The 14683-nt window shown below is 41.3% G+C and overlaps 1 protein-coding gene across 1 annotated transcript in view; it reads left to right on the top strand.

Annotated features, from left to right (window-relative positions):
• Nucleotides 1–14683, top strand: part of Adamts12 (ADAM metallopeptidase with thrombospondin type 1 motif 12) — a 120984-nt gene that overhangs the window by 86222 nt on the left and 20079 nt on the right. The window contains exon 16 of the mRNA XM_059276743.1: nucleotides 6159–6311. Coding sequence (XP_059132726.1) covers nucleotides 6159–6311 — 153 coding nt within the window. The remainder of the gene's footprint in view (nucleotides 1–6158; nucleotides 6312–14683) is intronic.

Raw genomic sequence — 14683 nt, 5'->3', positions numbered from 1 at the left:
TGTGCCAAATCTGTACTTGTTTGCATTTGAACTGTCTGTACGTTCTGTTTCTAAAGTGAGTTACTACATTTTTCACTGGTGAATCAACATCTTATCTCTATTTGCAAAAGTCCAGCTTCAGAGATAAAAAGATGTTTATACTCACAGTAATCTGATATATTGAAGTGTATAATTGTGTCTCCTAAGCCAAGCTTTTTTAGTCGTATTCCTATCTGATAAATTCTGAAGGGGTGTAAGGACAAGCGCTGATGGTGTGAGCTTAACAACATGTGAAGGTGTGTTAGAAACAGGATTTTAAGCTAATTAGCGTGAGTTATCTACTACAATACTTACTGCAGCCCAAGATGGTTAATGACACACTAGAGGTGAGGTGGAGAGAGGTTAAGTAACTAAAATTACAGCCACTGAGTGAAGGAGCAGGGATTTGAACTCAAATGGACAGCTGAGAACCTGCAATCCCTTCCTTTGCAAACCAGAAAATATTACTGTCACTGGGCTTTGGTTTTATTTGCTGTTCCCTTGCTCATATTATATATAAAAGCAATGTCAGTTATGTGATTACCCTAAGTTGACAGATGAGACGATAACGTATTCCACAAGAAAGGATTTTTTTTAATAACAGAGGGCACCTTCTAGCTACTTTTAGAGCCACAAAAACAAATGGCCCCTAAGATATCACCACCATTGATTTGGTGTAGAAATCTTAAAATAAATTTAATTTTCTCAGGATTTCTTAGGATGATTTATTTTCAAATAGCATTCTTAAAACGTATCTTCCTAAAATCATGTCATACCTCTAAAGAGCAAGAGGCTGCTATCTTCCTGTGCCAAAGCAGTCATTGGGTGTGGCCTGAACTGATGAAGTTTAATTAAAGGTGCTTTCTGAGATGTCTAGGTATAACTAATGTGTATGGGTCTGGGGTTCTTGAAGAAGGTAATAACTAAGGAGAATACTTGGCAGCCGTGATCAATGGGTGGTAGTTAGAGCCTTGAAAATGAGTGAGGTTACCCCAAAACTACCTGTACACTGCAAAGGCCTGTGACCCAGGAGTGAAACCCTAGAGAGCACTCATGTTTTAAAGAGGTGGCTAAGAAAGAGATCCCATTGGGGAAGTCTGGTAAGGAGTAATCTGATATGTAAGACTTACAAGAAGAAATATGGCACTGTTTATAATTAGGAGTGTATCAACTGTAGACCTTTTACACTTGATCATTGGCAGGTCACGGATGACTTTGGGGAGGACAGGCTTAGTGCTTAGATGGAAGCTGCAGTATGAAGGGAGAATCACTTAGGAGGCTAGCCCAGTAACTGAGGAGAGCCATACACTAGGATTATTCGTAGTGATTGACAGCCCTCCTCAACCCAGAAGGTAATATGGAAGTTTTATTTAAAAGGCACCTGTGACCCAGCAGTGGTGGCACATGCCTTTAATCCTAGCACAGAGGAGGCAGAGGTAGGTGGATCTCTGAGGCCAGCCTGGTCTACAAAGCGGGTTCCAGGACAGCTGGGGCTACACAGAGAAACCCTGTCTTGAAAAACAAACAAAGAAACAAAGGTGCCTGTGATTCTAGCACTCATGAGACAGAGGCAGGAAGGCTATGAGTTCAAAGCCCTCTTGGGCTACATAGCAAGTTCCAGGCCATCCTGGGCTGTATAATGACAACATGTGAATAAGTAAAGAAATACTAAAAACAAGTATTGATCTCAGGATGACCAATCCTCAGCTTCCAGAACAGTTGTGTAATTGCTGAATTTAAATGTGTTGTGATTATTTGTCATAATGATATTAGTCAATAGATGCTATTCAGTTGACAAATGTTAATTAATTCAATGAGAAGTTACTATATCCAAGAAAACTAAAACATAATAGAGTGGACATAAACTATAATGGCTTCTGATCCTAGAGATTAAAACATTTTGATTATAGTAAATCAAGGTACAATTCATTTAGACTCAAATGTCGTCACTGGGCTTTGACAAAAATAATTGTCATATTGAATTTATCATAATTCACTCATAGGTTGAGCTGCTGATTCTAAGCAGTTGGGCTACAGAAAAGGAACTGGATCATGGTAGCTTTTTAGAGCAACAAGAATATAAATGAAAATTAGAGTTCTCTACTTAGCAGTGATCCCTTATGTGGCAGGACTTAGGGACTACTCTTCTTATGTGGTTTTTTAAATAAAATATTTCATATATTTATTTGCCAGAGAAAGTCAAAGTTCAGAATGGAAGCTTTGGATTTTGAGCATCCCATGGTCCGTGATTCTTATATCTACTCACTTTTGATGCTGGGTTTCTTTTGATGGTCTCTCGGTACAGATCAATCATCTCCCGATTATAATGTCTCAGAAACCTAGGGATTACCACTGATACTAATTTGTCTCTCCCCCACTAAAACAAGCTCTAATAGTGTTTGAAGTCAGATGAACTCATCAATTCTGTCATCTGCTTTTTGTTTCCTGCCTGTTGAAGACCTGGTAGTTCCTAGTCTTTAGGTAGGAGGGATTTGAAAGTTAATGGGGCTGTTTTTGTCTGTTATTTAGTAATGATCACACTTAATATCTGAGAGCCAACAATTATAAAAATCCTTATTCAGGGATTCAGTATTCAGGCAAGTCCTTTAAAAGGAAGGATCCCCTAGCCCAAAGTACCAGTGGTACCTCAGTGGTTGAGAATGCAGGACCTTCTGTGCATAGCCTTGCCCAGGACACCTGCCTTTGCCTCACTGCTGGTCTGTAAGCCTCTGTTCTTTCCCTTTTCCAGTCTTTTCCACATTGCTGCAAGAGATATAAGAGGGCTGTTCAAACCACTCCAACGTCCTTCTTACAAATACCGCTCTTTTTAATACATACAGAGCACATGAAATGCACTCTGCCAATAATAAAAGGGAAAAAATAAAAAAGAAAGAAACCATCTAATCAAACATCAAATTGGTGTTGCATAAGTGACTTTCTAGTCTTACTGCTTTTCTGCGTCCAATTTTCATCTCAAAGCTCTAAAGCACCCAATCTCCTTTATTCTCTGCCTGTCTCTGCCCAGTACTCTCATCCATGCTGTTCCTTCTGCCTGGGATCTCTTACCCGCCCCCACCCCCCACCTCCCCCGCCACTCTGCCCTCACATCCTCTGTGCTCCTTGGGGTCATTTTAAACCTCCTCTCCCATAAAGCTTTTCTGAGCCCTAAGCCAGAATCCATTTCTAATGTTTATTAGGGTTTGATCTGAAGTCTCTCTTAGGCTATGCCTCAGCTTCTCTCTTTCATTAAAAGATTGCCCAAGGCCCTCACTGTACATAACACATCTCTTTAACTAACTGAAGTTTCAGAATTAATAATTGATGCAAAAACGAAGTTGACCCTATAAAAAGGCATGCAGTTTGAAAATGCGCTTGCTGGACTTGAACCCTGAATAAATGCATCCTGGCACTCCCTCAGTTTCCTCCTCCTCTCTAAGGAGGTGATCATCATATCTGACTCCTAAGGTTGGCATGAGGTAAAAGAAATATCTATGAACTACAGAAGAATAAGCACATAGCAATGAACAGGAGCGTTTTCCATCTGCACTCATATAACAGACACATGAAGTGTTGTGTACTGTGTACTGCTGTGGCTCTCATTTTGACAGAATCCCCTCATCTCATTGAACTGCTGCTTCTTTCGATCAGATCCCTTGGCTAGTCAGTTAAAGGTAGGCTTGTGTAGTCAAGAGAACGAAAGTGACAGCATAATTCTCCACATCTTTTCCATATTTTTTTCAGTTGTTGCTGACCCGACCCTCAGTATCTATTTACAGTTCCATCACCCCACACTTGTTCCCTAACCTGATGGGTCAATTGCTTCAGGGGTCACAGGACGGAATGGAGTCCCCCCTCCACTTCCTCAAAGTCCTCTTTTATTCTCTCATCTCCTACTTCCAGTATATATGTATATATGTACTTTCCAATATGAAAGTAATTCAATATAAGGAAATGCGGGTTTTTGTTTTGCTTTGTCTATAGTCTGTGATCTTCTCTAGTCAGCTTCACTTTGGGACTGTAGCAGGATGCCTAAATAGAAACTGTCAAAGAGAGTTAAACCAGTTCTGGGCAGGAGGACCAAACTCCAAGCTCCAGAAATAATATTTATGATTTGTAGCATAAACATGGCCCAAGGAACTATGGCTATGTCTTGAGATTTCATGGGATCATTACTAGCCTGGCAATGTGGTCTCATTAGCAACTTTCCTAAGCTTGCCTAGATGTTATATTTCCCCCTCTATGTCACAATATTAAGCTAATAACACCGCATACTGTCTGTGTGACCTTGTGCAAGGTGGTATATATGAGTCATCTTCAGTCCCCACAGCAGCCCAGCATGAGGGGGACCCTCCTGTTGTCACCAGTTTTACAGGCTTGGGGAGGCTCAGAATCCGCAAAGGCTCACACAGCTAGCAAACAGCCCAACTGTGATTAATCACCAGGTAGTTATACCCTCTCCCGGGAGGTTCTTTCAACTTCAGCTTGTCCTCTCAGGTCCCTGCTGGAGGTCAGTTGAAAGCTGGCCTGGGATAGCTGAGTCATCTAATTCTGTTTCCTGTTAGCTCTCATCCTCTAATGGGTTGCCCAGGCATATGCTCATGGCAAAAGCAGAGTCCACAGCAAAAGAGGGACACAAAGCATGGTAACTAGAGTAGCATTAGCCTCCATACCCTATTAGTCAGAAGGAGTCACAAGAACAGCCTTCATTTAGTGGCTAAGAAAACACAGAGCATCTTGTGATGAGAGAAACTAAGAGAGTGTGAGTGTGGATGATGGAGAACATTAGTGGGCTCAATCCATGAGATGATGATAATTGCACATTAGCTGCCATTGTCTCTACTATAAAGATGTATAACGATGTTCAAAGAGAAACAGGAAAGATACAGATCAAGTCCTAAAGAATTTTAGGGATGAGGAGAAATTTCCTCTATAAATGAAAATTGAAATAAAATTATGACATTTAGTGTTTTCTACTTTTCCCTTTATGTGATTCTACAATTTACCTAAGATATACATGTGATTGTACACGACCCCACCCACACACACACACACACACTTTACAATACCAAAATTTGCACCAGATGAAGAACCAGATTGTATGGAGGGCAAATGTGTAGCCAAGGAAACATAAGGTTGCTCTTATTTATATAATTTATCAAAAGAAACTTTCTTTTAAATAAGCTCAGAGCTGTGTTTTATGTATTCAGAAATAACCCCTTCCTGAGGGTAAGCAGGAAAGAGGATGAAGAGAGAGAGAGAGAGAGAGAGAGAGAGAGAGAGAGAGAGAGAGAGAGAGAGAGAGCGCAAAGGGGAGAACCTGTGTAATCTTCAAGGTGAAGGCAAGCTAAACTTGTGAAACTGAATAATTATAAACGAATGGGAACAGCTTGAGACAAATGAACGAACTCTACCTATGGAAAAGGTGACTGCCTGTTCTCTGCCAGTGGAGCAAGAGGTGAAGGGCAGCATTGTGTCACTTCTTCCCAACTCCAGCTGTGGTCTCAGAGGCAACAGCATCAGCATCATCTGGAAACTTGGTAAAAATGCAGAATCCCAATGCTGGTGAGGACACTGATGAGAATCTGCATTCACTAGGGTTCCTGGTTGTTACCTAGAGACGCTAGAGTTTGAGAGGCACTACCAGAATGTACAACGTAAGGTCTGGAGGAAGAATACCCCATCTTCCTCCACGGACAAGCCAGCATGAAGCCTCGGTGTCTTTGTCTACCCTATAATAATACTAATTGGCATCATTGAAAGAAAGTGGGTAAAAGTCATTGCCATGTTAGATATGAGGTGTGAGGCGTATGCTGACATCTGACATCCATTCTGAACTGGAGTGATATGAAATATAGCTATGTGCCTGTGGCCCAGGCACTTGTATCAGTATACTTATCAAGGAAAAGCACATTTCCATTTGCAACATCTTTCCTTTCATGTACGGCTGGGTGCTCCCTAATTGCAGCTGTCTATTAGAGCTATTCACTTTAAAACACTCAGCCAGACATTCTGTGTGTGTATTCCTATCCGAGATAACCTTAGCATCTGGGACAGGAGACCTTTGGCTCCAGGATCGCCGTGATGAGTACACCTGAGAAAAAGCTTTCTGTTTCTCTTCTCTTCCTCCCTTCCCGCTACAGTGCTCCACCACATGTGGGCTGGGGGCCTACTGGAGGAGTGTGGAGTGTAGCACCGGGATGGATGCTGACTGTGCAGCCTTTCAGAGGCCAGACCCTGCTAAGAAGTGCCACCTCCGCCCCTGCGCCGGCTGGCGAGTGGGAAACTGGAGCAAGGTAATCTTTGAGGCTGTGTCTTCAGGGAAAGGGCTGGGTCTTGTATAAGCACTTGGTAAGAGGGGGCTGCTCTCTTCCCTCCCTCCCTTTTGCCTCTTTTAAAGAGCACAGATGCTACACCAGCCATCGGCTTACTCTAAGTTACACAATACCTTACAAGTCAGACTTGTATTAACACACAATTTTTTTACCTGTGTGTCCTTACTCTTATAAGATAAGCTGGAGCAAAATGTTAAGTTTTCAAACTTAGTTGCTTTGGCCAACATGCAGTACAATATTTCTCAATTATTTTAATTTTGTATTGTATGAAAATTATAATTGCACAATGTAAAATTACCCCTTGTCACATATATAATTAAGTCATGGCTCAGTGGCTCTTCACAAAACAGCTTCGTTTGCCTAAAATGAAAAGAAAACATTAAAAATAATTTGGGGCTAGAGGGATGGTTCAGCAGTTAAGAGTGCTTTCTGTTCTTACAGGGGAATTAAGTCTATGTCCTGACACCCACATGGGGTGGATCACAACTATCTGTAGCTCCAGCTCCAGGGGAGCTGATGCCTTCTTCTACCCTTCACACATGCACACAAATACACATAGTAAATAATAACAAAATAATAATAATAATGGTGGTGGTTTAATGGATGATCTGGCCATTAAAAAGTATATCCCAAGGCTAGACATGAAGCTACATATCTATGATCTCAGCACATGTAGAGCCAAGGGAAGCAAATCGTGAGTTAAGAGTCATCCTGAGCTATAGCATAAACTGTAGGTCAGTTTATGTGCTACATGAAACCCTGTCTCAAAACAAAACCACAGAAAAGTATATTTCCCATATTGGCATGTGTTTTACAACCATTACTAATCTACAGTTACTCAATTCACTGTTTGCTCTGCAAGGTCCCTTGTGAAAGGGGTGAGTCAAGTCTTCAGGCTAATCCAGGTGCTTTGAAGGTACACAGTCAGGCCATCTGCCCATCATCTTGGACTGGAGTTGAGTCAGCCCTTGGGAGACAGAACAGTCAGTGGCAGAGCTGAGGGCCAAACAAATAGCAAAAGCAGGTATGAGCTCTGGATACCCCTTCCTTGTTCCATAAATGCTCAACTCTAGGCTTCCATAGATCCCTGTCCTCTCTCCAGTAAACCAGATCCCCATGACTCTAAGACTTGGGGGAAAAAGAGCCATCTAGAAAGTCTGCAGAGGCTCAAATGTCTATAAGTAAGTACCTTCATCTTAGACAACTCATGTCCCAAAAGAAGACTATAGTGTTCCACTGGACAGACTTACCCATCAGACAGACTTACCTTCATATGGGGGCATAAAATGTCATTGGTGTACCTTGTGACCTTTCCCCCAAAGGAAGATTCTGAACTTAGGAAAGAAAGGAGAGTCAGGCTAGCTCCTTGAGAAAATTGTATCCCTGTCTCTGTGTTGGTACTATGTTTTTTAAGGATAAATTCACATTACCTTGCTTTTTTTCCTTCCAACTAATAACAGACCCAGTATAAAAAGACAGACTACTTACCAATGAATTATCTTCCATATCCAAAAATATCTAATGAAATGTCTCATTTCTCAGACTTTGCCATGTGTTGCCTATGTCCCAGAATTCCATTCACCTGTCACTGAGAATAATCATTTCCATGGAAATTATATGACACAGAAAGGACAGATGAGTGAAATGGCTTGTAACTCAAAAAGGTCAAGTCAAGCCTGAGGAATTCTCACCATTGGAATGTCCCAAATGAGAGATCATATCTGGGATTTGGCCAGAATCCTCCCTCCTCTATCCACCAGAGAGTTTAGATTTTCACAGTTGATAGTTGGATTTTTTTCAGAGACTTTCTCAGAATTAAAAATTCAACTTTACTTCAATCCTTCTGTATTAGTCTACAAATCCCTACCCAAATACAGAGACACTTAAGTTCCTTAGACTTCAGGCTATATTGCAGTCTTCCCGAGGCCACAGGAATCACACCATTACTCTCTGGGGATTTCCCCACCACGGGATTACTGTCCAGATTGATGTGGCATTACTGACTTATGCCTCTACCAGCACCCTTCTCATGATCAAGCCTGCTACCCCTCTTGTGCGAATTTGTCATATGTTTTATAGGAAACACAGTTGCATATTTAGGTTTCAATCTTCCCATTGTCTAGAGATAGCTTACCAGAATGGCTCTTCCTTCCTCTCTCCCTGCATTAATCTGGCTGAAATAAAGTCAAGGTTCAAGTCCTAAGTTTGCTACACATGTGGGCTAGGGAAAGCATATCTCTACAGAATTAAGTCCTAGAGGCAAGCTGTGTATGGTGGTGCATAGCTGTAATCCGCAGGCTGGAGATGCTGGAGCAGGATTGTCATAAATTTGAGTCCAGCCTGAACCTCATAATGAGTTCAGAGGCAGCAAGGACTGCATAGCAAGACTTTGTCTCAGAAAACAAAACCATACTAATGGCAGTGGTGCACTGGGAATCGTGCACATCTGAGTAGGTTGTCTTGCCTGTCACAAGTTAGTATATGTATACTGGTCCATTCATCTAGCCTGTTTGAAGGATTAATGTTCTCACTTCAGTAATAAATTAGATAATATTGCCTCTACTTAACTTATGAGGTTGTATAAGGATCAAAAGGTATATTTGTTAGCTTTTTTTCAGTACAATAAATACCCGAGATAATCAATTCAGAAAAATAAAGGGCTTATTTTAACCCATGGTTTTATGGGATTCAACCCATGACCAGCTGATTTCACTGCTTTGGGCTATGGGAACCATGGTAGGAAGCATGTGGTGAAGCAACGCTGCCACCTCATGTTGGGGAGGCAAAATACAGAAAAGACAAGGGCCAACCCCCAGCAACCAGGGGACCTCCCACTCCTGAAAATGTCTACCACCTCCAAATAACACCATGCTGGGAAACAAGGCTTTCACACATGTGCCTTTGAGAAACATTCTAGATTCAAACTACAGCAGTGGGCAAAACGACTCTAAACAGCAAAAGCCTGTTCAAAAATGAAAAGCTCTAGGCAAAAATTGAGCTAAACAGTGACCATCAGAAGTGGCTGTTGGTGTTTGCTAACATCTGACTTCCTGGACTTGGACCAAAAGGCTGATGGATGGTGGATCCTGTCAGAGGAGTAGATTGTCAGAGGACTAGAGAAGTTGTTTGTCCAGTACTAAGCGAAGAGCTCAGCTTTCCATGGACTTTCGGTCAGTTATATATACTACCTGCAGATGCCAACACTCACCAACACCACCAGGTGCCTAGTGCTGAGACTCTCAAAAGCCAAAGCATGAGTAACTTAACAAGGGAGTTTATAGTCTCTGTTGAGGAGCCTGAGATTTAGAGTGTTTCTACTACCAACCCGCTTGGTTATGAAGCTCCTTCTGCATAGTCTCGGTTCCAAGTAACTATCAGAGCATTTCAGAAGGAAGGAAACACTGCATAGTAAGTATGGACATCAGTTGGGTAGCACACACCAATTTCAGAATGAATTCCTAGGGAAATGGAAATGAATCTTACAATGGGAGAAATGTAATACATGACAGAGATGCTCTTGAAAACCCCTCCGGTGGGTCTGACACCCAAGCCACCCATGGTTTTCAGCTCCACACACTTCCTGAAATGACATTTTACAAGTCGCTTCTGTTCTGCAAGCCACTGATTTGACAGTCTCCTTGTTGTGTTTCTTGGATTAAGCACTGTCCTCTTTGGAATTAAGTCGAACAAATCATGTTTCTTCCTGAAATGAATCAGGAATGTTTCCCCCTTGGGGCAATCTGTCTTCCCACATTTGCAACACTGCAATTTTCTTTTAGCAATAGTTGATTTTATTATCTGGAGTTTTGCTAAAATAATAAGAGGAGACTACAGCCTAACCTTAGGGCATCAGGTCTCATATATTTATTAATTACTTGGTTTTATTCTGGTCCAGGTTTGCATATCTTTTGAGCTGCAGGTTTTCTATGGTATTTGCTACATTTTATAGAGCTGAATTTTTACAAATGAATAAAATGGGATACAGCCTTGGCCTTACTAAATACACATAGACTCCCACTTCCATCCAAAACACTTTCCTAGAAACTTATATTAAAATTTAATGCATAAAAACCAGCACATAGAATTATACATTAGAAAAGCATTTCCATCCCCAAGAAGCAAACTGAGTGGCAAGAAGGTGGATGATACTGAAAATCTCTGCATTTACTTGACCCTGAGTATATTAATAATTTATTCTGTTTTTAAGCCATGACATTTTTTACGCCATTAAGCATCTTAAACTCAGAGATCCCTTAGGAAAAGTAGAAGAACAGCAATTAAATGGAAGCAACAGAATACAAGTCTAGTAGTCATCTCATGAAATTAGGGCCACGGAAAACTTAACCCCAAGACCACTGATGTACAGACCACAAGGCCCTCCACGATGGCCTCTGTCTATTTCTCTTTGCCCTTCCTTACACTCATCTCACATTCTGACCGACCCTCTGTTCTCAGACAAGCCATGTTGCACGGCCATGCTAAGCCTCTGTGCATGTCACTTTCTCTACTTCTATGTCCCCGCTCTGTTTTGCCTTCATCATCTCCCTAACACATCTAGCCTAAACTCCCCTCCTTTATTAAAGCCTTTCTTCAGTTTATGAAGTGACGCTGACCACCCCCTCTTTGGAACATCATGAGGTCTTGAATAACTTATGGAATACACTCTATTATATTTATGTAAATCCCTTCAGCGTAGCATTTCAAAGCACTTGCATTAGAGATGCAGAGCTTGGAACATGGTAATTGTTCGATAACTGGGAAGAAGGAAAGTGGGGGACAGAGAAGCAGTTAAAATTTTAGAAATAATTTTATTAATTATTTGAGAATCTCATACATTATATTTTGATCATATTCACCCACCTGACTCCTCCCACATGCATGTTCCCCTTCTATACAACCCAACTGTGTGTCTTCATGTTCTTAAAATCTATCAAGTCCAATTTATGCCACTCAACCACTACTTGATTTTAAAGGTCTTGTGAATGTGTTTAGCATAAGGAAAAGAGTAAAAAGGAAGGCTTTCTTTTAAAGTCTATATTCTGGTTTAGTATTTGGCCTGAAACTTTGGGTGTTCTCAAATACAACTGCAGTGATGCATGTTTTGTTTTTTGTTTTTTGTGGGTTTTTTTTTTTACACTTGGGAATGTTAGAATCATTTAATCACCAGCTTATCCTTCTTTTGACATCAGTGGAGAAATAGAGTCTTAGAGAAGTAATTTATCCATGCTCATATAACCACTTGGTGCCAGAGTCATAACTAAATGCTCTGTGGTGACCTCCTGATTATAATTAACTTTCTTATTATATGTTTCTGAAGACTGTATGAATCCAATGTGGAAAAGATGACACAAATCAAAACTGTAATGATAAAGCTGTGGCATGGATACCTCTGGCGGGCCCTGTAACGCTCAGAGGATATGGCATGAGCAACAGGTCAGGGGCAAGAGGTTTATTGGCGGGGGAGGGACAAAAGAGCAAAAGATCATCTTGGAGTAGGGACATGAGAGAGACAGACAGACAGAAAAGGCAAGAGAGCAAGAAAAGGACGTGTGACAGATGAACACTTTTAAAGGGTGCCTGTGTCGCATAGGGGAGTACACAGATTGTATCGACAGTGGAAAGGGTTCCATATCTGGAGGCAGATTATGATGCAAGCTGCAACTGCCCCCACCCCCGACCCCGATGCCTGGCAGTGCAGCAGGAGCTAACAAAAACTACCCCAAAAAAGAAGAGGTGGACATTCCATTATATTTCCATCAGTGAATTCAGTAATAAAGGTATTTTATTATCTTTAATTTTATAAACTTATTACAAAAAGTACTTGCAAATCAATGAAAACATCACAGACTAAAATTAGCCAGACCCAAAGTCTGGACAACTCAGTGAACTTCTACAGTTAGAATAGGCATGTACACAGAAGCTCTGGCACCTCAGGTTAAACTTTATGTTTTCAGTACCCAATGTACTTTACCCACGCGTCCACCACCAAACCCAAAGAATCCACAGCAGAGTGAGAACAGTTTCATTGTTGTTGTTGTTTGGTTTTTTGTTTGTTTGTTTTTTGTTGTTTTTTTTTTAATTGTAACTTGATTTGGTTTGCAAAACACTTCAGTTAAAGCAACTGACTCTGTGACCTGAAAACTATCAGGCTTCCTTCATTTTGACAGAACATTAGTCTGTTTTTCCTGCTCCCCTGAACCAGACTCCTGTCCTCAGCCTAGCCCGCAAGCTCCCTATTAGGAAAATGGGAACACAAACTGAACAAGATGAATGTAGCAATTGGCATTCTGCACACAAAAGCAAAATGGCATTAGGAGTGAAGGGACTTCACTATGCTGTGACTTCTGCCTTGCTAATAGAAAGTGAAGTCCCTTTGAAAACAAAACAGAAGCATAGATTTGGTGAGTGTCTTCCTTGGTGACCACCTACAGTTTGTTAGTAAATTTCATTTCCCATTGCATGTGTGACTATGCTTTCAACAATACAAGAATGCTAATTTGGAAATTGTATTTGGGAATAGTGGCTTGTAGCAACAAATAGACCATAAGAAAAAAAAAACATTTTATATTTGTTTCTTGTGAAATTTTGTTTTCCTAATAAAGCTAATTTTTAAAATGGCAACTATTTTTATTTTTATACATGTACTTAACACATGGGAGGAAGATAAAGTTTTTAATGTGTGTTTTGTTGGAGCTGTCTGGCTAGTGTTGACCATACTTGATTTGTGGAAGCATTAGAACACCCATCTACCCCTTTGTCATAGGAGTCCAAGTCTTCCCATGTTACAGACTTTGATGTTTAGGGTTGGCAATTTGATTGGGTCTAGAATCACCTGGAAGACAGCCTTCTAGGCATGCCTGTGGAGGTTATCTTAATTAACTTAATTGAGTTGAGAAGACCATTCTATTGAGGGTGGCACCATTCCCTAGATTTGGGTCCTAGACTGTAGAAAAAGAGAGAGTTAATTGTGCACAAGAGTAGCTCCCTGCTTCTTGACTAAGGATAGGGTGTGACCAGCTCCCTTGGAATCCTGCCACAGTGAGTTCTGTCGTGATGGGCTGTAACACTCTAGCCAAAAGGAACTCTTTCTTGATTAAGTTGCTTAGGGCAGGACATTTTTATCATAGCAACAGAAAACAAATTAAGACACTGGCCAAGATTTTACCAGGTACCTTGATGAATATTCTCAGACAGTGAGAGAAGGTTGAGCAGGAATTTTTGGAATCTTCTACTGGAAGCATTTGAGAATTTTTTTTCTGCTCAGCCACAACCCTACGATGATTTCTACAAAAGCCAGGAGAGTGTGATGCTTCCTGATTAGAGAGGAAGATGAAAGGATAATGTATAGCCATCCTCTAGCAATGTATCCCTTTCTTGGTGGCACACTTTCTCAATCAACACTGTCAGTGAAGTCATTGTACAGAATCAAGAGGAGAAAGACACTGTTACATGGAGGCACATATCTGCAACCCTAGCCCTCAGGAAGCTGAGGCAGGAGGTTCATGGGTGCCAGACCAGTCTGGGCCAGGTAGAAAGATACTCATCTCCAAAAAAAATCAATGAAAACAGTAAAACAGAAAGAAAGAGGTGAAAAAGTTAGCAAAGAAGGAATAAGCTGGAGAGAATGAATAGGAATGGAAAGAGAAGGAGGGGAGGAGAGGGGAAGGGGAGGGAAGGGGAAGGGAGAAGAGGAGATAGGAGGGGAGGGAAGAAGGACAGTGCTCTTTGTCTGGTGGTGATACAGAGATTGTTTTACCCCTTGGGGGTCCAAAAATTCCAGCAGTTTCTCGGAATTCATTTTCTTGATTCAACAAATCCATACTGTCCATCCGTGCTGTGTCTGGCCCCATGCTAAGGGCCTGTGATGCTGTGCTGAACAGGACAGATAGGGCAAAACAAATGAGATCTTTTGCATTTCAAGTGCTTTGCTACAAAGAAGGAATGGAAATAAATAACAGGAGGTGGTTTTGTTTAAGGAAGACCTCTGTTTTAAATAGTAGTGAGAAGGCTCAGTGGGAAGGGGGTGATTTGCCTCACGAGCCTGGTGACCTGAGTGCTAGCCCCAGAACCCACCTACCTTGGAGGGAATCAACTCCACAGAGTTGTCCTCTGACCTCCACATGTGTCTCACAATGACAAACCCACACTGACACATGCATAACCGTATGTACATGCTATGGTAAGGAAAGTTTTTAATCCGACTCTTAAAGAAAGAGTAGTAGCATGGAATTCAGAAAGCAAAGGAAGGGACATTTAGGACATAAGGACCACCAGGGCACACTGTTGACCTGGGGAGAGTCTGCTGATGATTGTAGGCATCTGCCCCCTGTCCT

The sequence above is a fragment of the Peromyscus eremicus genome, chromosome 11 (assembly GCF_949786415.1).
Source record: "Peromyscus eremicus chromosome 11, PerEre_H2_v1, whole genome shotgun sequence".
NCBI classification, from domain to species: domain Eukaryota; kingdom Metazoa; phylum Chordata; class Mammalia; order Rodentia; family Cricetidae; genus Peromyscus; species Peromyscus eremicus.
The sequence above is the reverse complement of the archived record's forward strand: the minus strand, read 5'-3'. Positions and strand labels throughout refer to the sequence as shown.